Below are 26,557 nucleotides of genomic sequence, written 5' to 3' on the forward strand. Positions count from 1 at the left end.
ACTCCTCGGAAAGGTCAAAACCACTCAAACCGCTTCGTTGTTCTCATTCGTCAGGTTACTGGGGGGCGGGCTGCGTCTACGCATGTGTACATACAACTGAATGGGCCGTATGCCCCTTGGAGTTCCGCACGCCATCGAACCCGACGTATGGCGGGCTCCTTCTACGTCACCAGCTGCCGCTGCTGCTATAAATAGGAGCGTCGGTTATTTTTCTGTCGTCTTTAGACAGGGGACCCAATTACCGACGAGGTCGTATGATGGACGAGTAGTTGCTACAAGCGGCATAGTTACTAGTACTGCACCACAGACGGAACAATTCGAGTGTGTGCATCTGTTTTCACGAAATAGTGCCAGCAGGGGAGGGAGCTGCCAGTGATACCTTTCCTTCTATCGGCACTATATCACATCACTTCACCATTGTGATATCATAACCAACATCCATAGTTGAAATAGCGACGATGCGACAACTGCGAGGAACGGTGTATCTCCTTTCGGGTTTAGTGTTGGCGCTCATTGCACAGTTCCGTGAAGTGAGGTCGAGTCACTTCCGTGGCGGCTTAATCGAGTACCGCGTCAACCAAGCGAACAATACTTTGGATGTCGCCGTGACGTCATTTTGGCGGTACGTATGCAAGGCTTCACTGAACAGAAGGGTGATACGGTACTAGGTAGGTACTGCTGATTCATGATGAGATGCAAGAGCAACGGCGGCACACTATAGACTGCAAATACAATAAGTGGATGTGTCTAACCTGACGGATGACTGATTGCTTTATTATGCTGTGGATGTAGCAATAACTAGGTGCTTTGTTGAAGTGGTAGGGTGCCAGCTTCCTCAACTTGGGAAAAAGCGTGCACCCACCCTTCGTGTGGGGTGCCCCACAGGAAGGACCAGTGAGAGGCCCCTCGTTACTGTACATCTGTACAGGATGATACTTTGGGTTTCCGTTGGCCTCCAATCGCTCCTAGCCTTTGCACTGAGAGTGCTGAGGGCCTCCAATCGCTCCTAGCCTTTGCACTGAGAGTGCTGAGGACTTGAGAACGAAGGGGGGATGTTGAAGGGTGAATGTTCAAGCGCCACCCCAATTGCCCGATAGTATAAGTTTGGTCATCATAATAGCTTGTGCTAGAGGATCTTCAAGTACATTGTTCGGGAGTCTTATTGGAGCCGTAAGTTATGCTTTATTGTAATGGACGGACTGCCGCCGCCAGGCTACTAGGATGGCGGAGGCGTGGCGCTTCATGCTGTTAAGCCCCACCGCCCTCACGCCGGCGGTCAAACTCTGTCGGCTTGTTTTGCTCTTCCTGAATGGCATTGTGCAATAATGTGCACTTAATGGATGCTGAAATTTGCTTGATTGCAGGGGCGACAGTCCCGATACTGTTAGTGTATACGACAGCGGTGGCTCCTACCTCTTTACCACGAGTTCGGGTGACACCGTTGGAGATGGCTACGACGCTTTGGGTAATAGTTACGTGGTCTTAAGGTTCGTGGCATATTCAGCATCCTCATGCCTTGCTTGGTCCTACTTATTGTTCGAGGCCTACTGGATTTGGTATGTGCGTGAATCAAGCATGCATGCACTGCCGCTCATGTAAAGCAACAGCATCACTACCAGTATCACAGCAGCCAAGCGTCCAGCAGGGCCTCTACATATTGCGTGCAATCGTGCATGCATGTGGTTGACAGGCATCTGCATGTTCACCGTTTTAGTTCATCCTCATACATATATACAAGCTTGTGACTGGATGGTTCCATCTTTAGTTCCCATGTAGAGTTCACACTGCCTTACCGATAACTGCCCAACCTGCATATGCCACATAGCGAGATAGCTGGCTGAATGCGGATGGCTGAACGAACATCTAAACCTATGCTACTCGCTCATGTAGCCCTGGTGGGGATCTGTAGCAGTGCACAGCAGTGCATCACGGTACGGAATAGTTGCAGTGCAGCATCTATGTATACATGCTCTGCTGCCGGTTGCTGCAGGACTGTCGGCTCAGTTGCACTTCCCTCAAGTGCTGAAGAGATTTATTCATCCGGCTGTTGCCGCCTCGGTGGCCTTTATGGTGAAGTATATGATTACTCGTTGGACAATTTTCGCTTTGCCGTGAACTATGTCCCCGGCGTGAGTTCGTCAATCATCGCCCAGGTGCCGGCCGTCATGCTCATTGACAAAGCAACGAGCTCAGGGGTAAGGACGACAACAAGGGCGGGGAACGTGTGCACAGGCGGGACCTGTCTGACATGTATCATAAAAAGGGGCGGGGAGTTACGTATGTAGGTAAGCGGAATTCTAGGGTATGGAGCATATGTCATTTGCATGGCGCCAGGTGAAGTGTCTCTAGGCGGTTCAGGCCCCGCCCCAGCCAGTCCTGCGCCACCCAGCCGCCTCACGCGGGTGGCACTGCCTGTAAGACCAGACAAAGAGTAGGTGCCAAGGGGAGCTGATCCCTTCCCAGGAGTGGTGCCCCACTCAAGCAAACACGCTAGGGATTGTTTTTACTTTATTTCGTCCGTCTAAGTCCGAGTTGGAGATTTTCTATTTTTGGGCGAGGCCCCGGGCGCGAAGCGCCATTCGGGGGGCCGAGCCCCCCGGGTTCACTGCTGTCAGTCAGTCAGTCAGTGGCTTACATATCTCGCCCCGAAAAATATAGCGTTTGGATGCTATATCCATTCTATATCGAAATGCCAAAGGAGACATTCCAGAAAAATCGGAACGCGAAGATAGCTTTCCATGGCGCCGAGTTTGACATAAAGTTACATATCTCGCTCCGCAAAAGATTGAATGTAGAAGCTATATCTATTCTACATCCACCTGCCAAAGGAGAAATTCCAGATAAATCGGGGCGCGACAAAGATAGCTTTCCATGTCTCCGAGTTTGACATAAAGTTATACCATCTCAAAGCTATTCACAACAACAAGTGTGTACTCCGAACATAACGGCGTTCTTGTGCTTGCATTCCTATGCCGTACGGACCGCCCTGCGAATTAAACGGGGAGCAAGTGGCTGCACCGGGACCGAGCCCCTTTTCGGCTTTGAAAAGCCGCCCCCCTAGTCTCAGCATGTTAGACTTGTCGCCCACCCTGGGATCTACTTTGCTTTGGTTAAGGAGGGTGCAACATAATGTAGTATCCTGTGTATCACGGGATCGGACATCCGCCGATCGGTTCTTTTCTGAAAAAGACGTGGTACATGTAACACCAGGCAAAGCGTACTCAGTTGGGACATGCCAGGGGAGCTGATCCCTCTTACATTCCTCCCCCCCTCGGCGCCCCCAGGCATATCCCGTAGGATTTTGGTTGTTTGAGATCCCGTAGGATTATGTATTTGTTTGTTATTGACATTTCGTCAGTCCCCGTCCGAGATGGCGGGCTTTGTTTTTACTCAGCTGGTAGACTTCTCGCCCGCCCGGGCATCCACCTTTGGGGTAAGAGTATGCTGCATCATGCCTGGTGTGCGATATGTTCGCATCCGGATGCGATCCGGGGAGTTCCCACCTCCTAGCAATTCGCATCAATGTAACACCAGGCAAAGCGTACTCAGTTGGGAGATGCCAGGGGAGCTGATCCCTCTTACAGTACAACACATAATGTCTCGAGAGCTTCAGGTTCATAGTCAGGATTGGTCTGGGGAGTTCCCATTATCCTGCTAGCTGGCAACTTGCACCAATGTAAAAGTACTCACAGAAATGCCATGGGAAACCAACTCTGTACTACACTGCCCTATTACATACACTAGCTCATTACGTCACAGATAACTTTATTGAGCTTAAGCTTGCCGCGCAGCATTGCATTGGCGAAGCATTCCAATGTAAATAACTTTACATCCTCGGTGGATGTGTATGCGTGTGTGTGTTACATGGTTGGGGGTGCATGGCCCCATACCTGTAAGACTACCCATACGAGCCGAAGGCCCAAGGGCAATATTACAACGCCTAAAAGCCACGGAGGAAAGGATAACACCGCACATCAGCCCAGATTAGCGTCCAAAGGGGGTAATTGAGTTTCGGTGAGCCCACATACGTTCCAACATCCTCGCCAGACGTGCAGGTTCCCATTGCATGGCTTCCAACATGCTCTGTTGATGATCGAATCCCTCTTCAGCACGAATATCATTATAGGCTGGGCATTCCAATAACACGTGTTTTTCAACCTCAATTCGGCTATTAGTACCACAACAGTGGCAAAACCGCTGCCCCCTGGGGACATGGTACTTGCCCCTTCGTGCTCTGTTTGCCTCCAAAGCCCAGCAACATAAACGAAACTGCATTAGCTTACGATGTGCTAAACGAGGAACGAAAACCTTAGCGTGTGTTGGCCACATGACGGCTGCAGCTCCCGAAAAGGGCAGCCCCATCCAGTGCTTATACTTCGCCATTTGCACTCCCGGTTGCTTCCCATCTGATGGGTACTCCTCTGGCAAGACAGTCAGACGCGTATGCATACCACATGGTCCCAGCCGCGCATCAAACGCTCTCTTAGTGCCGTTATCATCGCTCCTTCGGAGGTCTACACAACAACCAGTCAACACGCTCCTTTACCCCCATGACTTCTTGCGGTATTCCGCTCCAAATGTTGCACTCCAAGAAGGAAAACAGTCGTAACATTGGATGTGTATGCATCCTTTGTTTCGTCACCACGCACATGCCTAAGTACACGTGCACCGTGCACGTCACATATTTGCTGGTGTTAACACGCAACGTCGCCCAGCCACGATGTGCATCTTTCTGCTTCATGTCTCCATACAGGTTAATGGGTTGTTGTTGTAGTTAGTCATACGACGTGAAATTGAAGGTTAGAAAGTATCAATCAGCTTTACAAGTAGTAATGGGTATGGGAAGCAAACACCAGTGGATCCAGAGGATGCATGACACTGGGCTGAAGAAGTACTGATGATGGCGGAGCGCTAGATTTGATGTCGCACTTACATGGGCATCTGCCCTGCCTCCATTTGTATGCTTTGCTAACAGGCCTATAACTACACCTTCGTGTCGGCCGTCAGTTCCCACGGAGCGTCCATCGACTGCTCCATCAACACAGGGCTCGCCAATACAGTTGCTGTGAGTTGTTGCACTGCTTCTATAAGTAACATAATAAAAGCATGCATGCGCACATGCTTGCCTGCATTTCAAGATGTGCTGCCATGCATGTGCTGTGGTGTGTGTGCATGATGCATGTAAGCACGGTATTAGCTGGCCGCTGAAAAGGCCTCTCGAGATGCTGGTTGAGTGATTCGCGTGTATTTGTAGTTGATATGTGTGCTGTACTGTGTACCATCTACTACAAGCACGCACACCTGCCTATCGATCCTGTAATCACATGCTTGGCTGGCACAATGATGATGTGCGCATACTTGTGCATTCAGTTCCAGGAATCCATCGTTTTGCCGCCCCGCTGTTGAATCTATCCACCTTCCGTACCGTATGTCACCATCGAGTCACGGTAGTGCATATTTGTGTGTGTGTGGTTGTCACAGTGGGTTCCAGACTCACGAAGGATAGGGCCAGCGGGCTAGCGGGCCGTGCACTGCACCTGAGACGATTAGGGCAAACGAGACACCCACCCAGACCAGACAAGGCAAACTTAGACCTCAGAAAGCAAACCCAAAAGAAAGGCTCAAAAACCCACAACCACTGGGGACTTAGGCTCCCCAATTGGCGAAAGTCCTCGGACCTCCAACAGAAGGCCCACCAGCAATTACTGACAGGAGACTTGCACGTTGTTACTGGATGAGGCCTGTGCCCCAAAAGTCGCCTAATTAAAAGAAACCAATATAAAGAAGCAAAAACAGGTGATAGCTAATCATCCATCGGTGGCCGCTCCCGTGCACGTTCACGTTCACTCATTTACAAAAAGGGGTGACCCAACAGAATCGCATCCTTTCCATGGAACTCCCACAGCTGTGAAACTCCGAAGCGGGCCCAAAAGTCAACCACAACTCGATCAATGGCTCCTTCTGTACGACAAGGGCTGGCGAAAGTTGCATGTCAGTCGCTATTTGAACAGATAACTCTTAAAGTCTGATGGGGGGCCCTCCACCCCATCGCCAACCTAACCTCGACACCAGGGTTTGTTTAACAGACTCAATGGACGGCACCGTACTATTGTAGCTGCGCTGGATTCTGCACTGAGAGACAACAATAGACTAACCGCCTGCCCCAAATGTGCTGGGATATCAGCTTAGGGAGCGACAATAGCATTAAAATGTGTTCAATGTATATGCATCCCGCAATATTGACCTGCTCCATGCTGTGGAATGTTGTACTACTTAAGTGCACGCCTGCTATGTCTGTGATACTGCACATACTAAATCCTAGCGATGGCGATCATCACTTAGGTAGTAAGGCGGAACAAAACTCTAAGGAGCGAGGGATGTTTGTCTCAAAATAGAGTGCTGTGCATTCCGTCCATCATACACACATCCTTGCTTACCTAGCTAGCTAACATTCCTAACGCCTTAGCTTGCTTGACCTCGTCTCACAAGATTCCCTAAATTTATTGTATTTCCTTTGTTGCGCTGATGCCATTGCAATCTCACACGATATGTACGCCTTGACGCGCGTGCACAGGGGGAGCTAACTGTTTCGACAGTGTCAGGGGGATGCAGGTGGGCAGGTGGGGGTTGTCTTAGGGTTAGTGAATCGGTTTAGTTAATTTATAGTAAAAGCATGTCTTACATAAGTGGCTGATCAAATGACGAAGAAGCTTCGTCCGGCACCTGATGCTGATCTACGAAGCAAGGAATGTCCGCCTTTGTGTTGTAGAGTTCAGACGACACAACCACATAATGGGGGCATCGAAAGATCCGTTTAGGCATTTTTATTTCACGCTGATCCAACGCGCAATAATCCATTTCTGTATGTGTTTTATAGGTGGATAAGGAACGATTAAGGAACGATTAAGGACGGATTAAATATTGAATTGAATTTTTTGAATTGTTACAGAGTGGGAGGCTTCTGGGCCATTTGAACATATTGTCATTTCTACGATTTATCATACCATACAGCACCATCCACCATTACCACACTGTACTACGTCATACGAACTGGAAGTCCAAGGCGGTTGATCCTGCCTTCTAGGATCCCTCCTCATCCATTCACCCGAACATCCGCAGAGACAGAGGGTTCAGCAATCGCCACCAATCCTGCGTGCGAATCTCGATCCATCAACTGTGATCTCACTCCACATCTCAGCAGCTAGCCATAATCTCACGCTCCCGACAATGTCGGGGGTCTCCCCAGGAATCGAAGCCAGGACCTTCAACTGTATAGGACTGTAATGTCGCCCAGATCAAACCATTAAAATTTTGATACCGTTACTCGATTAGGATTTAAAGGGGGAACCCCTGAAGGGGGAACCCCTAAAGGGGGAACCCCTAAAGGGGGAACCCCTAAAGGGGGAACCCCTAAAGGGGGAACCCCTAAAGGGGGAACCCCTAAAGGGGGAACCCCTAAAGGGGGAACCCCTAAAGGGGGAACCCCTAAAGGGGGAACTCGTGCTGTGAGCATACGGCCCAGGCCGGATGGTAGCTTTTCTTCCCTCTTCCCCTTTAGTTCCCCTTAAGAGGATGAACTCCATCCCCGAAGGGGAACCAAAGGGGAACCCCTTCGGTTACTTTGCTCATCATCGTCCCCTAAAGGGTTGTCCCCTTTAGTTCATCTCCTAAAGGGTTGTCCCCTTTAGTTCATCTCCTAGAGGTGTTGTAATAAGACGCAGTAATCCGCGGTTCATAACTTGGTACTTGCTCCCGTCGTCGTCGCCGCCGCCGCCGTCCAAGTAGCAAATATATTTTTCATTGTACTTGTGCCATTTACATGGAAAGAACGCGTATATTATAGCTCCATAATAAAAAAATAATTCGCCAAACGCTCGTAGACGGCGTACAACGGTCACGAACCCCGCCATCGTTAACCTTGCTTCCTGATCCGTGTTAATCCGCGGGATGTTTCCATATGCCACGCTTTAATCCATAATCCGTGACTTTTTAATCCAAGTGGAAACACCCCCTTAGATAGATCGTTCGCACACACAGCAAGCTAATGCATCGTTTGTAGGGGTTAGCATAGCATAGGTAGCAAGGCAGGTAGCTAATTGGAACTCGCTCGCATTACTGCTTGCTTCCCAAAACTCGAATCCGATTCATCTACTACCCTTTCATCTTTAGCACATAACACTTACCTGCACCCTTTCTAAAGACTGATACCTGCTTCTTGGTCACGCCGGGGTTATGATGATGTTTGCATGCTCCATTTACGGCGGACACGGCAGTCTTGGATGGCGCAGCTCTGGCTACAATTATGGTGCCATGACTGGCGTTGGACTTCGGATAACTGAACCGTCCACGGGACACTACGTTGATATCACCTTCCTTCTGGTGGGTTGTGTACGCATATCTGTGTACATGTATGTACAACTTTGTGTGTGCATGTGCGTCTGTATGTATGTGCTGCTGGTGTGTCTGTGCATGTCTGGCATATCTAGCGCTATGCCGGCGGTGTAGTAGCTAGTCGCGAAAAAGCCTCTCTAGATGCTGGGAATGCGCTCTAGCGGGTATATGTATTGATGATGTGGGCCGTACTGTACGACAGTTACGACACTGCACCTTCTCAAGGGGATAAACCGTCTGGGGCCCTCTCAGGTCCCAGCCACACACCAGCAGCCTGCGCCCACCTTCTCCTACCCTTGGGCAGTGGGTCGCAAATCCACATCACGCATGCACTCATCCATTACTGTCCATTCATGGATCCGATACACAGCCGCAGGCAGCATACCATGTGAAGTACCAGTAGAAACACCAGCACGGCAACAAATTAAGCTAGCACTGCCGTCTTACTTCCACTCCTTCCTGCCTGCCGCTGTATTCACGATTATCATATGCCACTTGTGTATGTGCAGATGTTGGCGGACTTGAGCGGTCTGCCTGTGGTCTCCTCAGTCAATGTTTTGGAGACTGGTCAGGTGCTGCCGCAAAAAGGCGGAAATGTCAACGTCTACGTGGGGACACCTATCACGGTGCGATGCATGCATGTCTATTTCCGACATGTTTAGGCATGTTGCCCGTTTGATCATTTGTTTCCCGTGTTTGCGGGTGGATGTACTTGGATAAGCATAAAAATGGCATGCAGTGACAGGTCTAGCACAAAAACACTGCTGCTACATTATGCGTGGCTGCTGTGTGCGCGTGGCTGTGTTGCGTGAATTGCATATCAGCATATGCCAAACGGTTAAGAGAGAGAACGAATGAGTGTGTATATGTGTATGTGGGTGTGTGGGTGTGTTAAGGTTACAAGTATCTGACCGGGCCTGACACTGGCCTGGGGTTGCTGTCCAGCCCCAATGGAAAGACCGCCTAAGTTCTCCCGCGGACGGGAGGGCCCGTGAGGGGGGCGTCTGTCCCCTCCTAAGCAGCCGAGAGCCACAGGTCGGCTAGCTCCACTCTCCTCCCCCGGGGGTTGGGAAGCGTCGTATGCACGCATGCTCTCACGAGTCAAGGCTCTGTCATACGAGTTTGCGCATTGAGCTTGGGACACGAAACAAGACTCCTCTCCTCATCCCCGGCCTGATCCTGAGCGCTTGGGGTGAGGGTTCCCTAAGACTGAGGGAAACCGGAAAACCTGTACATACCCTACGAGGCCCTCAGATACCTGCATCTGGACTCCGAGTAAAATTTCTTATTTCCTTTTTCTTTTTCCTTTTTCCTTTTTTCTTGCTCCTTACGGTACCTCACATCTTGGTACTCATCCCTATGGCATAAAAAGAACCCCCCTGTGCAGGCATTACCCACCCGCTACCCTACCCAACCCGCCCTTACTCCCACCATAACTCAGTCCCTTGGTATGGGTAGGGTTAGGGTGCCCTTATCCTACCCACACTATCTACCCTTTACTAACCCCTAGACAACCCAACCCGGCCCCTTCCGTGGATTACCCACAGCTTATTACCCTTATCTCTCCCAGCTCAGATTCTAGTGAGACATCAGTTCTGATGAGCGCTCCATTAGATGTTACATTTGCACCAGCTTAACTCGGCGTTGCCTGGGCCTTACGCGCATTGTGTAACACCTGTGTATATGCAGGTGGTGTTTACTGTGACGGACCCCAATGCTGGTAATGTAATCACAGCCTCAAGCAGCTCCTTGCCGTCTGGAGCCACCCTCACAACCACACCCAGCAGCGGTGTCGCACCCGTAAATGTGACCTTCAGCTGGACCCCTAGTGCCACCTCCCCTGCCTCGGGTGTCGTAACTATCAGCTTCATGGATAACACCTACTTGACTGCCAGATCCACCTTCAGCTTCGCTGTGCTGCCCTCGCCACCTTCTCCCCCTTCAGCACCGCCCCTTCCACCCTCCAATCCCTCTCCACCGAGCCCTCCATCCCCCAGTCCCCCTTCACCCTACCCTCCATCCCCCAGTCCCCCGTCTCCTCCACCACCGAGTCCTCCATCCCCCAGTCCCCCGCCTCCTCCTTCACCGAACCCTCCATCCCCCAGTCCCCCGCCTCCTCCTTCACCGAACCCTCCATCCCCCAGTCCCCCGCCTCCTCCTTCACCGAACCCTCCATCCCCCAGTCCCCCGCCTCCTCCTTCACCGAACCCTCCATCCCCCAGTCCCCCGCCTCCTCCTTCACCGAACCCTCCATCCCCCAGTCCCCCGCCTCCTCCTTCACCGAACCCTCCATCCCCCAGTCCCCCGCCTCCTTCACCACGTCCTCCTCTCCCATTATCACCACCACCACCACCACCTCCACCTCGCATTATCTCACAGCTGACACTACCACCACCGTCCCCTATCAGCCAGCCGCCCTCGCCCCTAGCTCTTTCCTCGGGCCTTTCACCTCCACCTCCATCACTACCGTCCCCTGCTCCACAGGCAACCTCCACTTCCCCGCCGCCACATGCACCTCCTCCACCGCCCCCAACCCCATTTCCCAGCCCCCCCCTTCCTCTTCCTCCTCCTCCTCTTCCTCCTCCTTCTCCTCCTCCTTCTCCTCCTCCTCGTCCTCCTCCTTCTCCTCCTCCATCCCCCACACCATCACCTCTCGCGCCCAAGCGTCTGCGTTCGCCTCCTCCTCCTCCTCCTCCTAGCCCCGCACCAAGTCCCGCACCAAGTCTTGTACCAAGCAACACGATGCTTGTGAGCTCCTTCCCCTTCGGCAGCGGCTGCATTCTGGGACGCGACGCCACGCAGTCCCCGGTGCGCTTGTCTGCACCTGTGGGGCCTATGAATGTCACCTCCAGCACCGCCACCTACTGCCTCCTCATCAGCAGCAACGCCTCACTAGTTAGCCCTACTGCTGAGTGCGCGGGCATGGACACCGTACGCAGAGTCGACATGGTTGTGGGTAAGTGATAACGAACTAACCAGCTAGCCGGATGAATTAATTAGCTGGATTTCCATATGTGATGTCTGTGTGTCACTAAATACCCCTGAGTCGTATTTATAGAGGCTCACTTTTCAGTGCCCATAACGTATAATAAGAGGGGATGTACTAAGGACGAGTCATGCGTTTGCAGGTGCCTACGTGTATGTATGTTGTTACAGGGTGGTTAACTTCGCCAGCGGCCCCCTTTCCCGGGGCAGTCCCTGCTCTCCCCTGCTAGAGGGGCACCCTAATCCGTCACCCCATCCGACTTCAGAATGTATTCGTTGGGTTCGGCAACTCACCACCAGCATCCAACCCTAATCTAGCGGATCAACGGCGCATCAACTTAGTTCCTGGTCAGCTCGCAAGTTGATATTATCACGTCCTACACCGTCCATATGATGGGGGGCCACCTCCCATTACATCACTCCTCAAACACCCGAGGAGCCGGCAGGCGGATTTGAACCCGGGTCGACTGGATCGACTGGGAGCAGAAGTCAGGCCTTAACCTCTGCCAGCCGCCTGCCTACGTGTATATATGCTGGGTGTCCGCGTGTACATACACATGTGTTACATATCACGACTTCAGAAAAGTACCGATCGGTGGATGCAGGTCCCCCAGATTAAAACAATATGTGCAGTGGCTTGTTTGCCGTGCAATCAAGCTTTAGCAAGAAAAACACAACTCCACAATTATGTATAATGTATATACCAAGCAAGGATGTTTTTAATATGCGTCATCATAAAGGAACTCTTAATTATCGTTGTTCCCATCGTTACCTTCACCTCCTGCTTCACTTGCTTTGGAAAAGCACATATGTCCACCCACAGACCATGTCTAAGACTTTGTACGGCCTTGTTCCCTTGATGCACGTTTATTGCCTTATCGTAGATGCAACGTGCGTGCAACAGAAGCCCAAGCCCATCACGGTAGTAACCGTCAACGGCCGTGTGCCACAGCATAACCTCCAGACAATCGATTATGATGGTGCAGAGTACGGCGTACTAACGATCAAACGGATTGATGCGTTGTTCCAGAGCATACCGGACAATGGGCTATCTGTGTGCCTGACTTTCAACAAGGCGCCTGGTAGCAGGTGCAATAGCCCCCAGGCTCTGTTCCGTGGTCCCACCATCGTGTACCAGATCACCAGCATTGACTTCATGTGCTGCCCCACGTCGGAGGCGCCGGAGTCCTGATGATGTATCATTGTGCAGCGTCGGCTATGTACTTGAGACCCATTTGTTGAATAACCAAACGTGTAATTTCCGTCTCACTCGACAAGAATCTTCTCGTTCCCGCTGCGAGCAAGAGAAAGGAAATTGTCAGCAACAGCTGAGGGCTGGAGGCTGACTGACTGGGGAGGCAAACAGTTCGAACATGTGTAGCTCAAAAGGCGCGCAACCGTGTAAGCACGACCACCTGAACGTTTTGCGCCTATCGGGTCCCCCTGCTACAGTGTAACCTGCCCAGGAGGTCCATATGACGACGTCTGTTGAGGAAAATGTTGTCCGGTCAGTCTGTCGCCTGCTGCTTGCGTGATTGTTGGTTTCTGCAGCGGTTCGGAGCCATCTTCCGTACTTGCTGTTCGACTGTCGAACTCGACAATAAATAAGAATGAGCGAGCGTTTATCTTTGGTCTGGTATGCTTGTAGAATAGTGAGTTGTGGCTGAGCTGAGCCGTTAGTTGCTTTTGTAACGCTCTGGCAATCACTATTGCATCCGATCCACTTAGCCTTTAACAACGTCCTTCCCAGTTTGGACTACCTTTTTGTGCACAGTGACGCGATGAGTACGCTGGTATGGGAGAGTTCGGGAGTGTATAGGATATACAGCCGCTAAGTATACAAGCAAAAGGGGGGGCAATGTAACGACGCAAGGCCCAACTGAGCATCCCGGATTACGCCTTTGCTTTGTTACAATGGTATCGAGACGGGGCCGCACGACTTCCGATGAAATCTTCGGGTCGGCGGTTCGATTCTGACAACAAGCAGGTATCGCAGAATGCGATACCATGGGTAATGGATAAACCAGCGCACAATGCGTGAGGTGGGATGGCACCAATGCTCGATACAATGGCCGCGGACGTCCATTGCTAAAGGGGGGGCAATGTAACGACGCAAGGCCCAACTGAGCATCCCGGGTTACGCCTTTGCTTTGTTACAAGGCTGATCAGCTGATCATCATGATGAAGGCCTAGCGACCACTGTTCTAACTGTGAATAGCGATAGAACTAAAGTTCGCTCAGCACGACATGCAAATACTTCACTTGATTCTTGAAATTAACTGTACATGTTGTATCAGTCGATGTGGTGTGGTTGTTACAGTGGGCTCCAGACTCCCGAAGAGTAGAGCCATCGGGCCAGCTGGCCGTGCACTGCAGTAGAGACTAATATACAAATTAGACCATCACCTCAGATAATTAACCGTTCATCGGTGACCGCTCCCGTGAGCATAGCAATTTGCCTGATATAATTCTCAAGAAGGGGTGATGTGCGCCAACAGAATCCCAACCTTTCCGTGGAATTCTGCGAAACCCTGAAGGCGGCCCCAAAAGTCAACAATAACTCGACAAATGGCTTCTTCCGTAAGGGAAGGGCCAGGTAACAGTGCCGGGTTGGTTTTCATGTTTGCAGCCATATATCGTCTCCCATGCTCCATGGCTGACACCGCAGCAAGAGCCACAACATCCCAAACACATTGTTGCACTGTTTGTGGGGCTTGGACAAGCCAAAGTTGCTCCCTTGAGACTGGCAATCCTATTGAAAGAGTGAGTTAATCTGCTACTGCCTGTGCCACCGGACAGGCCCAGAAGTGATGACAGCAAGGGGATACACCTCCCACTGAACCTACTGGATAACCTCCACAACCACACCCTACCAAAATGAAACCGCTTTAAGAGCGCTCCCAACGCGATCTTAAGCCATATAAAAGCACAAGTGGATGCCGCTGTTAAGAGCGTTCTGAGAACGCTCTTATCTGCCATGTTTTAAGATTGTGCCTTCTCAAGAGTTCTTAAGCGATCTCAAGAGAGCGCTCTTTGCAGGGGATCTCAAGCGTTCTCAGCGATCTTACCCCTTCTCAAGGACATTCTCAACCCATTTTCTCACGCATTCTTAAGCAATCTTTCACCACTCTCAAGCGTTCTTACACCGTTCTCTCACCATTCTTAAGCGTTCTTACAGCGTTCTCAAGCGTTCTTACAGCGTTCTCACAGCATTCTCAAGCGTTCTTACAGCGTTCTCAAGCGTTCTTACAGTGTTCTCAAGCGTTCTTACAGCGTTCTCACTGTTAAGATATAGGCGAGTGGAACTGTGTAGGTAAAGCCAACCTTAACCGTTACAGGTATCACAGAACAAACTTTCAGTCAGAACATCATCTCCTTTATACCAAACATTCCATCTTATCTGTCGCACAGCCGTTAGTGTTCTGGCCGGATGTCAACACTCCCCCTCGGACGGAACACTCGGGGGAATCCAACTCAACGAACAATGAGGTATTATATAGGTCTTCAAGCGTAAGCGGGATGAGCATGGAAACATCGAACGTTATCGTGCGCGCTTGGTAGCGCAAGGTTTTCGCCAAGAGGAAGGGATAGATTTCGATGAGGTATTTGCGCCTGTCGGAAAGCGCACCACCCTTCGTGCTCTGCTTTCTGTTGTTGCTGCACGTGGTCTAGTTCTGGAACAGATGGATGTCAAGACCGCGTTTCTTAACGGAGATCTAGAAGAGCCTGTGTTTTGCGGCAAGCCGCCAGGCTATGACCTTGGTGGACCTGATGATGCTTGTTTGTTTCACAAATCGCTTTACGGTCTGCGGCAGTCTCCGCGAGCGTGGTATGTTAAGCTCAAGGAGGAGTTGAGGAAGATGGGCTTCAAGCCTACTGCTGCCGATCCTGCTATGTTTGTCCGTGGCGAGGGGGATGATCGTGTTTATTTCTTGATCAACGTGGATGACTCCCTCACGGCTGCTAAATGCCAAGAATTGGTTAACGAGGTTAAAAGACGGTTGATGGAGGTTTTCGAGACGAGAGACCTAGGGCCTGTCGATCGTTTCGTTGGTATGGAGATCAAAAGAAGCGTGAACGAAAAGTGGCTGAAGTTGTCACAGCGGAAGTACACTGAAGGCCTGTTGTCGAAGTTTGGTTTTGTTGATGCCAACGGTCGCGCTACACCGCTTTCGCCTGGAGTTCAGCTTCGTGTTGCTGAAGAGGGGGATGAGTCTGTGGGTAACGAGTATCGCGAGCTAGTGGGCGGACTTATGTATCTTTCGTCCTGTACTAGGCCGGACATTTCTCAGGCCGTGGGAGCGCTCGCACGTCATATGTCGAAACCTACCAATGACCACCTTTTGACGGCTAAGGGTGTTTTGCGGTATCTTGCTGGTACGCGCGATTTTGGTTTAGTGTTCGAAGGGAACGGTGGCCTGCAGGGTTTTGCCGACGCTGATTACGCTGGTTGCCCTGATACCCGGAGGTCGACCACTGGCTTTGTGTTTTTGCATTCGAACGCGGCTGTTAGTTGGTCCAGTCGTGTCCAGCCTACTGTGGCAGTTTCGACTGCGGAAGCTGAATACATGGCTGCTGCGGCTGCTACGCGAGAAGCTTTGTGGTTGAGGCAATTGTTCCTGGAGTTGGGGGTTGACGCTAACTGCGTCAGCATAGCGTGCGATAATAAGGCTGCTATTTCTCTTATCGAGAATCCTGGTTCTTCGGTGCGAACTAAGCACATAGATGTCGCTCACCACTTCGTACGAGAGCGAGTTGAGCGAAGCGAGGTTTGTTTTCGTTATTGTGGTACGGCTGATATGGTCGCCGATTGCATGACGAAATCGTTGAGTCATGCGATGTTCAAGCGATTCCGTTTGGCTATGGGAGTGCGATAGTCGAACAGGCTTGCAGACTGCCCGCGTGGGAGTGTTGAGGAAAATGTTGTCCGGTCAGTCTGTCGCCTGATGCTTGCGTGATGCTTGGTTTCTGGATAGAGTGGAGCCATCTTCCGTACTTGCTGATCGACTGTCGAACTCGTGAATAAATAGGAATGAGCCAGCGATTATCTTTGGTCTGGTATGCTTCTAGAGTAGTGAGTTGTGGCTGAGCTGAGCCGTTAGTCGCTTTGTAAACGCTCTGGCAATCACTATTGCGTCCAAATCCATTCAGCCTTCAAGACTACCAACCGGGCTTTGTACCGTTCTACTTGTCCGTCTACACCCCGCTTCACGTCATGCACCCACTTCACCGGAATCGGTTTCACCCCAGGTGACGGTACCTTCAGCTCCCACGTATCTAATGCGTGGATAGATCCGATTTCTTGAACCATCGCCTCCTGCCATTTGTCCCGTTCCGGAGAGGCCATCACTTCTTCGTAGGTGCTCGGGGTTTTGACGTCCGATACGTTGACAGCAAGGTTGAGTCGTTGGGGTGGATGACGGTCACGTTGGAGGTAACGATGTTGTGTAGAGGCAGCTGCACCAGCCTTATCCTCCCCCTCAGCTGCCTTACCGACAGCTTTAGGTTTCCCCTTAGTGGAATCGGATGCACCGCCGGTAGCCGTAGGTTCCTCCTCAGGTGCCTCAGGTGCTGCGCCAACTACCATAGGCTCCCCCTCATTCAGCTCAGCTGAATCACCATTCACCGCGCTCCCTTGACTATCCTCTACGGCCTCGCTCGGACTAAGCTGCTCCCCTTGCCGGGCAGGGGCTGCAGTCTTGCAACTACTGCTAGCCACATCGTCCTCATCATCACTATCACTTCCGCTGCCGCTGCTTTCGCTATCATTCGTAGGCAGCGTGCAGGACGTTGGCGTCTCCTCAAAAAGCACGCTCCTGCTCACTACGATACGCTTAGACCCGTCCAATAAAATCCGGTATCCTTTGCAGTTGCGTTCGTAGCCCACCAACACACCCTTCTGGCTCGTGGCATCGAGCTTGTTGCGGTGCCTCCTCTCGACATGCACCCACACAGTACATCCAAACACGCGCAAATCAGAGACATCTGGTTTCACACGGTGGAAAACTTCAAAGGGTGTTATCTGCTTGCCCGACACAGGCGAACAATTATGCAGGGCACATGCAGTGGTAATAGCTTCGGCCCATAATTCATGCGGCAATCCTGAGTCTTGCAACATCGCGCGGGTCTTCTCCAGGAGTGTGCGGTTCAGCCTCTCAGCGCGGCCATTTTGCTCAGGAGTGTACGGCACGGATGTGTCGTGCTGGACCCCCTTACCGTTAAGGTACTGTCCTAGAGCCTTATTCAAATACCCTCCATGGCGATCCGACTGAACTGCTAGCAGCTTCTTGCCCGATTGGGTCTCTTAACAGCTGCAATACTTCCTGGGCCGCTTCCGGAACTTCTCCCTTCGTCCCTACACAGCACACCACTGCAAAACTCGAATGCTCATCCAGAAACGTGGCGACATACCTTGACCCGCCCATAGACGGAACAGGCATCTCACACACATCCATATGCACTCGCTGCAAAATACGGTTTGCTGCATTCCCAGACGGAGGAAAAGACGCGCGGGTATGCTTGGCCTTCACACACGGTTCACAGATACTCTTCTCTTTCACCTTCTCCCGGACTTCAGCCGCGCTCAGGCCCATACCAGTGACCATTTCATCAGACACGAGCTTCTCTAAATTACCGTACCCTATGTGTCCGAACCGACGATGCCAAAGCCCCGCAGATTCAGACAAGACCGCCAGGGTTTGGACGCACTCCCCCTGGCCCAACCGGGTCGCCTTTAGGTAGTAATGGGTGCCCACCCGCACACACGGGATTTGCTCCCCGTACTCCCACTCCAGGCTTGCGTATTTCCTCATTCGCGGAGAAAACATTAGAGGGTTTCCTGGGCATCGGCTGAAAAGACGTTTCGGCTGCCTAATCACAGCAACCGGTCCACGAAAATCCACATGGTAACCCTTCAGACCTAGTTCGCCTACCGCAATCAGTTTGTGACCTAATCCCGGCGCATAATACACATTCTTTAGGGTTATCTTGACCTTGCCATTCTCTTCCTCGGCTTCTAGCAGAACGGAACCCACTCCAACCGTCCTGCAAACCGCACCCGCCACACCTTCTAGGATGATGCCGTCCGTGAGCGGTCTGTAGTCGCTGAAGTCGGACCGGTCGTCCATGACATGGACGGCCACTGCCGAGTCCATTTTCCACGCCAGCTTGGCGAGCGACTTCTCAACTGTTGCCTGGATTTCCTCGGCTTCGGAGGTGGTGGAAGTGGTTAGGGCCATTACAAGCTGCTTGCTGCGTCGGTTGTTGCCCTTGTTGTTGCCCTTTGTGACGAGCGGGCACTGTGACTTGATGTGCCCAAGAACGCCACATTTATGGCACTTATGGGTTGCGTAGGGGTTAATGGAAACATCAGGCCCGCCAGAGCTGGTACTCGCCCTGACGTTGACGTTTCCCTGACCCTTACCAGCTCCACTACGGTAGTCGCCACCGAAGCCACGGTGGCCTACCCCACTGCTCCGGTTGCTGAACGCCAGGGCCTCGACCTGGGCCCACTCTGCGTTGTTGTCACCTTGCATCCGCTCCGCCAGGAGTAGAGCGGCCTTCATTTCCGAAAGCTTCAGGTCGCTCGGCGGCTTGGCAGCAAAAAGCATCTGCTGCATTTGGAACTTCTTATGCAAACCGCCCAAGATGGCCAGGGCGAATTGGCAGTCGTCGATCTTCGAACCCACTGCAACCATCTGCTCGCGTAGATCTTCTGCTTCCTCGAAGTAATCAACAACGGACTGGCCAGTCCGTTGCTTCAGGTTGCTGAATTTTTGTTTTATAAACAGAATGTTTGCTCCGATCTCGGAGACGCATTCGGCGCGGATCGCATCCCACGCTGCGGCAGAATCGGCTGCTTGATCGATCAGCCGATGAAAACGGGGCACCGTGTATTTAACCAGTTGAGATTTCGCCTTCATAGACTTCTCGGCGACGGCGCTCGGCAGGTCTGCTGCTTCGTCCCACAAGTCCTTGCCGGCCAGGCAGTATTTCATGGCCGTTCGCCAGCGAAAATAATTGGCGTAGCTGTCTAAGCGCTCTACATCGTTATCCTTCCCCATACTTGTCCTATCTCTAAGCCAGAGAATTGCTAAGCCAGCAAGTTCGGACACAGTACTTAAGCAAAACGCTCGCTCGCTTGCCGCGGCGGCGCGGGGCTCATAACCTGTTAAGATATAGGCGAGTGGAACTGTGTAGGTAAAGCCAGCCTTAACCGTTACAGGTATCACAGAACAATCTTTCAGTCAGAACATCATCTCCTTTATACCAAACATTCCATCTTATCTGTCGTACAGCCGTCAGTGTTCTGGCCGAATGTCAACATTTGTGTCCGTGGATTTCCGATTGAACTTATCAGCTTCTTCCCATTTAGGAATTATGAATATTCTGCTGACTGTCGTGCACGTTTACTGTGGCTGAACGCTTCCTAAGGCCAGCGAATGAACGCTTCCGAACGAATGAACGCTTCCTAAGGCCAGCGGTGCATCCATTCCTACATAATCTCTTACGTGACCTAAATATTATTAAATACACTTAATCTTTCCAGATTGGAATGCACAGACCCAGCAGCAAAAAGGAACTGCCGGAAGAGATAGGTATTATCAGACATTTTACGTACAGATTTTTACATGGAGATTAATACAAAATTAATTATATAATATGTAACTCCTACGAGGAGCTGACGAAAGGGCCGGACGGGCCGACTCAAGACCGGGTCAAATAATCCTGCGGACAGAAGATGCGACCTTTCCAGAGAACTGCACAGGCCTGAATGGAAATCCCTTACTATTTATTGCATTTTGCTGTTTTCTATGTGTAATGACACTTGGCTTGCTCATTGTCTGGGCCGTACGAGCTTGGGATTTTTCCTAACAACACTAGTTGACTTTTAATTGTAGCAATTACAAGAGCGCAACAACAGCGAGGACAGTACATTTTGTTGCACCATGAATTTTCAAATATGTTAGACGCTGCTTCGGGGTAGCCCAGGGGTCGGCTAGACCGACCCGCTGCCTCGAAGCCTCACGACCTGTATGTCATGCAAACAATGAAAGTTGTTGTCGCACACAGGCCTCCTTTCGTCTTTGTGACCAACACGTCCACAGGGCCGCTCTTTTCAGGCCTTCTAATTGACCTCCTCAACAGGATTTTGCTTACGGGTAATGCAACTTTCCAATATCACATATACGAGTCCGAAGTAAACGCCGGAGGAGCAGAAATCAATGGGACGTGGAACGGTACGCAAGGCACAGCAGTAACATCGTGGTGGTGCTACTAACTCGGTGATATGGGAGCGTCTTCAGGGCCAACATACTCGTCCATAACTTGCTGTGTATGTCCAAGCAGGTGTCGTCGGCGAGCTCGTGGCCAAGCGAGCAGATGTCGCTCTGTTTCCCTTGACTCGGACTGCTGCCCGCCTCGCAGCCGTCGACTGCACTTACTCGTACTACGATGCTGGACTGGCGTTGCTTGTGGGGTGGGTACCGGTAAAGTACGTGGGACTGAGTTACTGATATTACTACTACTACTACTACTACTACTACTACTACTACTACTACTACTACTACTACTACTACTACTGCTACAGCTACCACTACTGCAACAACTACCTCAACATGCAAGTCAATGCAAGCTTCTGCTCCTTTGCCGAATTTGTCATCATGCACTGGCGCACAAATTCACACGGACAGCACGCAACACACGATGACAATGCCAAAGAAAGCTTCAATCATCTGTGGCACATGCACATGCGGCCATTTGTTGCATCCATGTCAGCGATAACACAGCAGCAGCTTCTTAATTGCCCTGTCGCTGCCGGATCAGCAACTTAACGTGCAAGCTCTGTGATTAAGTCCCATCATCGGCTGATGAATCCTACCGGGGGCATCCCGTCATAAACCGTACTATATAGGACCCTCCTATATATGTTCCTTAATTCGTGACTGTTATAAGTAGCGGCCACGGCTGCTACATACCTCCCCATCCTACAAGATATTCAACTTTGCCGCAATTCGCACGATGCTCTGAGGATGTTAATGGAATGAGCAGCAGTTGCCCTGGCTTTATTTCAACCTGCTGTGATGATTTGAGCTTTGGAACGCATGGGAGGGGGCTGCCTCTTATAACCGAACATTCTCCAATCCCTGTTCTCCAACTCCCCTTCTGTAGTATCCGGGGTATATCATGGGATCTGCATCCACCGTTCAGTTCTTTTCTGGATAAGTTGTGATATATACACCTCCTCCAACCCCTGCAGGAAGAGACCCGGGAGATGGGGTCTCTTCCTGGGCAGTTTGTTCCAATCGTGGCCCTAATCGCACCCCTAACGGCATCCTCCCACAATACGACATCCCCTGACGAAAACAACCCTAACTGCTCACCACCCAACCTATCCCCACGCAACGCTTTGCTCACAGGGACGGTAAGACTGGCCCCGGCCCGCTGTCTGTCCTGGCCCCCTTCTCTGGCCCCCTATGGATCACACTGCTGTTCACTGTGATTGGCGTGGCGCTGCTGTTCTGGGGGCTGGATGCGTACGGCAAGTGGATCCGGAACAAACAGCTCAACACGCTTCAGGTCTCCGGGATGCTTTCCGAGGAAGAGCTGGCGCAAGCGAGGAATGGTGATATATCTGAGGGGACCTGAGGGGGGGACGTGAATGGAGATAGGCGTGAATGAAAGGGAAGAGGGAGGGAGTCAGAGAAGGATGGGTGGATGGAAGGTTGTGGATATATGTATAAGTTTCATGTGGGATGAGAGCCTTGCATTTACCTTCAACAATCAAAGCGTCCTGGTCTCGCGCCCGGCTCTTCTGATATCCCGCAGTTCAGATACTTCCAATGCGTCAAAACCCCTTCCTCACCCACCAACCTCAGGGGACTACAATCCCGTGATGATGAGCTTCATGGCGGCTGCGGGTGCCCCAGAGCGACCTGAACGCAATAGCTGGGGCGTACAGGTGCTGTACGTGGTGTATTGCTTCTTTTGCGTGATCGTCCTATCGTCCTACACCGCCAACCTGACATCGTACTTGGCTGTACGGCGGGCCTACATTGGGATCTCGGGGCTCCAGGCAAGACCCGTAAATTTGGGGGCCGGAAAGCGTTCAAATCAGGGCAGCGGGAGGTGACGGGCCCCGCGACCGCTGAAAATCCTGTGGTTGGTAAAGTAGGCAGGTAGACTTGAAGTCGAGGACGCCCTCTACTGCTAGAGGAAAATTGTAGATTTCTGGGCATATCACATCACGGGATCTGCATCCACCCACCCAATGGTACTTTTCTGGAGTCGTGATATAACAGAACATCCCTGTACTGGATGGATGGAAGGGCCTTTTGAAGTAAAGGGGATGGTAGCTGCTGCAGCAAGCTGATTTATGGGGAGTAGTGCCTATCTCCTTTTCTCTATGTCCCTCTCCTTTTTTCTTGAAGAGACCCTCCATGCTGAGTGGAGGCAACCCAAATGCCGACGATTACTCTCTTACTGGCATGGTGTGCCTCCGTCCTCCTGCCCCAGGACCTGGTCAAGGAAAACGCACTGGTGGGGGTAAACCCCAGCGGCTCCACTGCTGCCTACTTCACCGCCAGCAAGGATTCCCTGGCCATGCAGCTCCAGCAGAATGTACTGTACTGCAATACAGCCACCTGCGTGGAATGGGTGCGACAGGGAGTAGTGCGGGCCTTCGTAACCGATCAGCCGGTGTTGCTCTACCTATCGCAGCGGCAGCCTTGCGATGTGAGGGTGGTGGGGGATCCCTTCGGACCAGGTAAGTGTGTTGCGTCCGTGTGTGTGGGGGGGGCCCCAGTACGGAAGACGGAAAGCACGAGTAATTGTGCAAGGGGCGAGCTTGGGGGTTGATTTTTTTGGGGGTTGAAAAGGGTTAACGGTCCATGTACATATCCTGTTGACCAGGACGCCCTACAAGAGGCTGGGGGTAGGGTTGGGTAAGAAGGGTTGGGTTGTCTTTCCTGCTTCGCACTAGTGAAGCTCGACATGGCGTATGTAAGAAGGATTCAGCTCCATTGGCATCCCCCTGAGTACTCTTTGCCTGGTTTTACACTGGTACGAATTGCTAGGAGGTGGGAACTCCCCGGATCGAATCAGGTTGCGAACGTATCGCACACCAGGCATGATGCAGCATACTCTTACCCCAAAGGTGGATGCCCGGGTGGGTGAGAAGTTTACCAGCTGAGTTAAAGGCCTCCACCCCGGACGGGAACTGACGAAATGTCATAATAACAAACAACTCACAATCCTAGAGGATCTCAAATAACCAAAAATCCTATGGGATACACGCGGGGACGCCCGAGGACGTTCGAGGGGGGGTGGAGGAGTGTAAGAAGGGTTCAGCTCCCTTGGCATCTCCTTGACTATACTCTTTACCTGGTGTTACGCATCGATGGATGCGCCACTTCTAACCCCTGATTGGAAGGGCAATATACACGTTACGGCGTCATTGTCTTGGGATGTTGTTTCGCATTGTATTGCTTAGTGTCCGCGTTTCGTGCTGCCACGGGCGGACTTGCTGTGCTTTTGCTGCTGTAACCACAACTCCCTGCACACTCAATACCCCCATGTTCGTAATACCTCCTCCACGCCTCCATCACTTACCCCCTCGCAGGTAACTTGGTGATTGGGCTGCAAAAGAACTCCTCTCTGCTGCCGTTTTTTAACTCAGCTCTGCAGGTAGGTAGATGTAAGGGGCGTTGTTCGGGGGCAAATGAAGAGGAGGATATGAAGACGAGGCAACCTATCCGTGCACTGCCCAGCTACCGCTACTTTGCTTCCCCCCCCGCCGGTGTGTCTGTGTGATGGTGTCTACCATGATGGGTCTATATCTACATATGCCCTCTAGAGGGTGGATCTACCCCGTCTGCCATGCATCATGAATACACCCACTGCGCGTCCTGTTGTTGTCAGTGCTGCTCCTCCATCCTCCCTGCGTGGCGCCTCCGTGGCCACCATAAGTCGGATATGATAACCACCATATGCACTGTCCTCCGTATGATTTCCACGCATAACAGACTCACTCTCTCGTCACATCGCGCCTCATCCCCTCCGCCTTCCACCCGCATCTAGAGTTTCCGTCTTGGCATTGCTCATGTCCACCTGGCTTTCTGCTTCCGAACCTCTTCCGAACCTGCTGGCACGTGTAATATTCTGGGCACATCATGGCATCTGCATCCACCGTTCGCTTGTTTTCTGGAAAAGTCGTGATATAACAACATCTTGGTATCCCGGTTCTGACTCGGACTCAATTCCCATCTGACTCGGACTCAATTCCCATCTGAAGCGGTTATTTTGAGCGGGAGGTGGTGCAGCATAACTACAGGATGACCGCTGGTTATCCTGTGGCTGCTGACATCATGCAGGGACCCTGTTATATCACGGCTTTTCCAGAAAAGAACCGATCAGTGGTTGCAGATCCCGTGATATACCCTAGATACTACAGACCCTGAGAGAGACAAAAGGTTGAGGATACCCTCTACAGTTAGAGGGGGGATAAATGTGGTATCCTGGGGGTTATATCGCCCGGGATTCCGAGATCCACCGTTCGGTTCTTACCTGGAAAAGAATATACCTGATATAATAACATGGTGCTTCTTCCCAAGCACCATGTTCGCATCAGTTGAGTTACTTTCCCCCTCTCCCCAAACCCCCCGTCTGGGTTGCACGCCGCCTGCCTGTGCACCTGTCCCTTATCTGTCCTCTCCTTCTGCCGCCCACCATGGATTCGTTCCCTGTCGACGAAAGATTTTCTCGGAGGACGGCACACTGAGTTTGCTGCGACGCATCTGGTTTGATGGACTGAGCCAGTGCGATGGCAACGATGCTGAGCTGGACAGCAGTCGTCTCACCATTAGCCAGATGATTGGGGCCTTTGTGCTTTTGGCGATTGGTATCCTCATTGCCTTTACCACCGGCACTGTGGAGAACCTGAAATGGTGCGTGTGTATGTATGTGTGTGTCTTCGTGGGGGTTTCCTGGGAGGTGGAACGTCTGCAAACGTTTGATCTGGTATATTAAGTGGGGATCCGTCCATGCGATTCTACCAGGGTGCGATCTGTAGAAATCAATACATGTACAGAGGAAAGGAAGCTTCGTTTCCTTAAGGGAGCGAGACGGGGGACGGGAGACGGGAGCGAGAGGGGGGACGCAGGACCGACTTTGGGACCCAATGGTGTGTGGAGACACGCAGGATATTGAGCACATTTGCATGGTGAATTCATGCTGTAGTAGCTGGCAGCTGAAAAGGCCTTTCGAGGTGCTGGTGGACGCGCTTAGCGCGTATTTGTAGACGTTATGTGTGCCGTACCGTGTACCAGCTACTACACATTCATTCATTCATGCATTCATGTATTCATGCATTCATGTATTCATGCATTCATGTATTCATGCATTCATGTACTCATGCATTCATGCATTCATGTATTCATGGACTCATTCATTCATTCATGCAGGTGTCTTGCTCGGACCTATTCAAGGTCTTCCTGTTCGGAGCACAGTGCCCGGGTAGGTGTACACGTACACCTTAGCACACGTGCTAAGGCTAGCGGGGGCTGAACCAGTGTTTTTTTTAAGTAATATATTCCTTTTAAGGAATAAAGAGGCCATTTTGGCCTTTGGAAATAAGGAACAAAGTGAGGCCAATCCGTACATTTTCATTCCTCCAGCCAAAAACGTCCATTGTTGCCAGCGTGCTCCGTAGTGTGCAGAACTTAGTATTATCGATCATAAAATAGGTATGAGGGGCCGTAAGAAGGTCAAGCCCGTGAGTCAACGCGGCATAGCAGAATGTATGACCGGTCCTTACAGAGCCAAACACGCAAAAGGCAACGACTTGAACGCCGAACAAACACCAAAACAGCAAGATAAGCCTGAAATTTTTCCTGATAAAGGCGTTTGGGACGGCGGTGCTGTTGTCGGTAATGCATCGGCAATGTTGCTGCCAGCGGCGACCGATGACACGGGCGCCATTACCCCTGCCTTCCATGGCGGTTGTGATCAGCATAAGGTTGTTTGCTTTGGGCCTTTGCTTGGTCGGATTTACTTTTTGTTCACAAAGAGTGCCAGAACTATCTATGCATGTGCATGAAGAGTGCGCACATGAACGAAAACGCGCCAACGCAGTGTGTGCCTCTTGGTCTATGAGGGGAGTTGTAACTTATCTGGGGGGGACTGG

General features: G+C 51.5%; 3 protein-coding genes across 3 annotated transcripts in view; all 3 read left to right on the plus strand.

The window, feature by feature from the left end:
• Positions 1-458: 458 nt before the first annotated feature.
• VOLCADRAFT_89110 (uncharacterized protein) lies at positions 459-5,069 on the plus strand (the record flags this gene model as incomplete). Its single annotated transcript, XM_002948665.1, has 4 exons — positions 459-622; positions 1,365-1,560; positions 2,154-2,195; positions 5,046-5,069. 4 exons carry the CDS (start codon positions 459-461, stop codon positions 5,067-5,069), a joined length of 426 nt encoding a protein of 141 aa, XP_002948711.1.
• Positions 5,070-8,879: 3,810 nt separating this feature from the next.
• Positions 8,880-12,568, plus strand: VOLCADRAFT_89111 (uncharacterized protein; the record flags this gene model as incomplete). The annotated part of the gene is made up of 5 exons (XM_002948666.1): positions 8,880-9,017; positions 10,081-10,240; positions 11,163-11,199; positions 11,244-11,347; positions 12,261-12,568. The coding sequence occupies 5 exons, from the start codon at positions 8,880-8,882 to the stop codon at positions 12,566-12,568; spliced, it is 747 nt and encodes a 248-aa protein (XP_002948712.1).
• Positions 12,569-20,425: 7,857 nt separating this feature from the next.
• The window catches only part of VOLCADRAFT_89112 (uncharacterized protein), a gene marked incomplete at both ends in the record, with an annotated part of 8,119 nt that continues 1,987 nt past the window's right edge, over positions 20,426-26,557 (plus strand). The window contains 9 exons of the mRNA XM_002948667.1: positions 20,426-20,615; positions 20,725-20,854; positions 21,795-22,000; positions 22,254-22,336; positions 22,891-23,140; positions 23,996-24,060; positions 25,129-25,319; positions 25,836-25,887; positions 26,084-26,146. Of these exons, the coding sequence (XP_002948713.1) occupies positions 20,426-20,615; positions 20,725-20,854; positions 21,795-22,000; positions 22,254-22,336; positions 22,891-23,140; positions 23,996-24,060; positions 25,129-25,319; positions 25,836-25,887; positions 26,084-26,146 (1,230 nt within the window). The remainder of the gene's footprint in view (positions 20,616-20,724; positions 20,855-21,794; positions 22,001-22,253; positions 22,337-22,890; positions 23,141-23,995; positions 24,061-25,128; positions 25,320-25,835; positions 25,888-26,083; positions 26,147-26,557) is intronic.

The sequence above is a fragment of the Volvox carteri genome (assembly GCF_000143455.1).
Source record: "Volvox carteri f. nagariensis unplaced genomic scaffold VOLCAscaffold_11, whole genome shotgun sequence".
NCBI classification, from domain to species: domain Eukaryota; kingdom Viridiplantae; phylum Chlorophyta; class Chlorophyceae; order Chlamydomonadales; family Volvocaceae; genus Volvox; species Volvox carteri.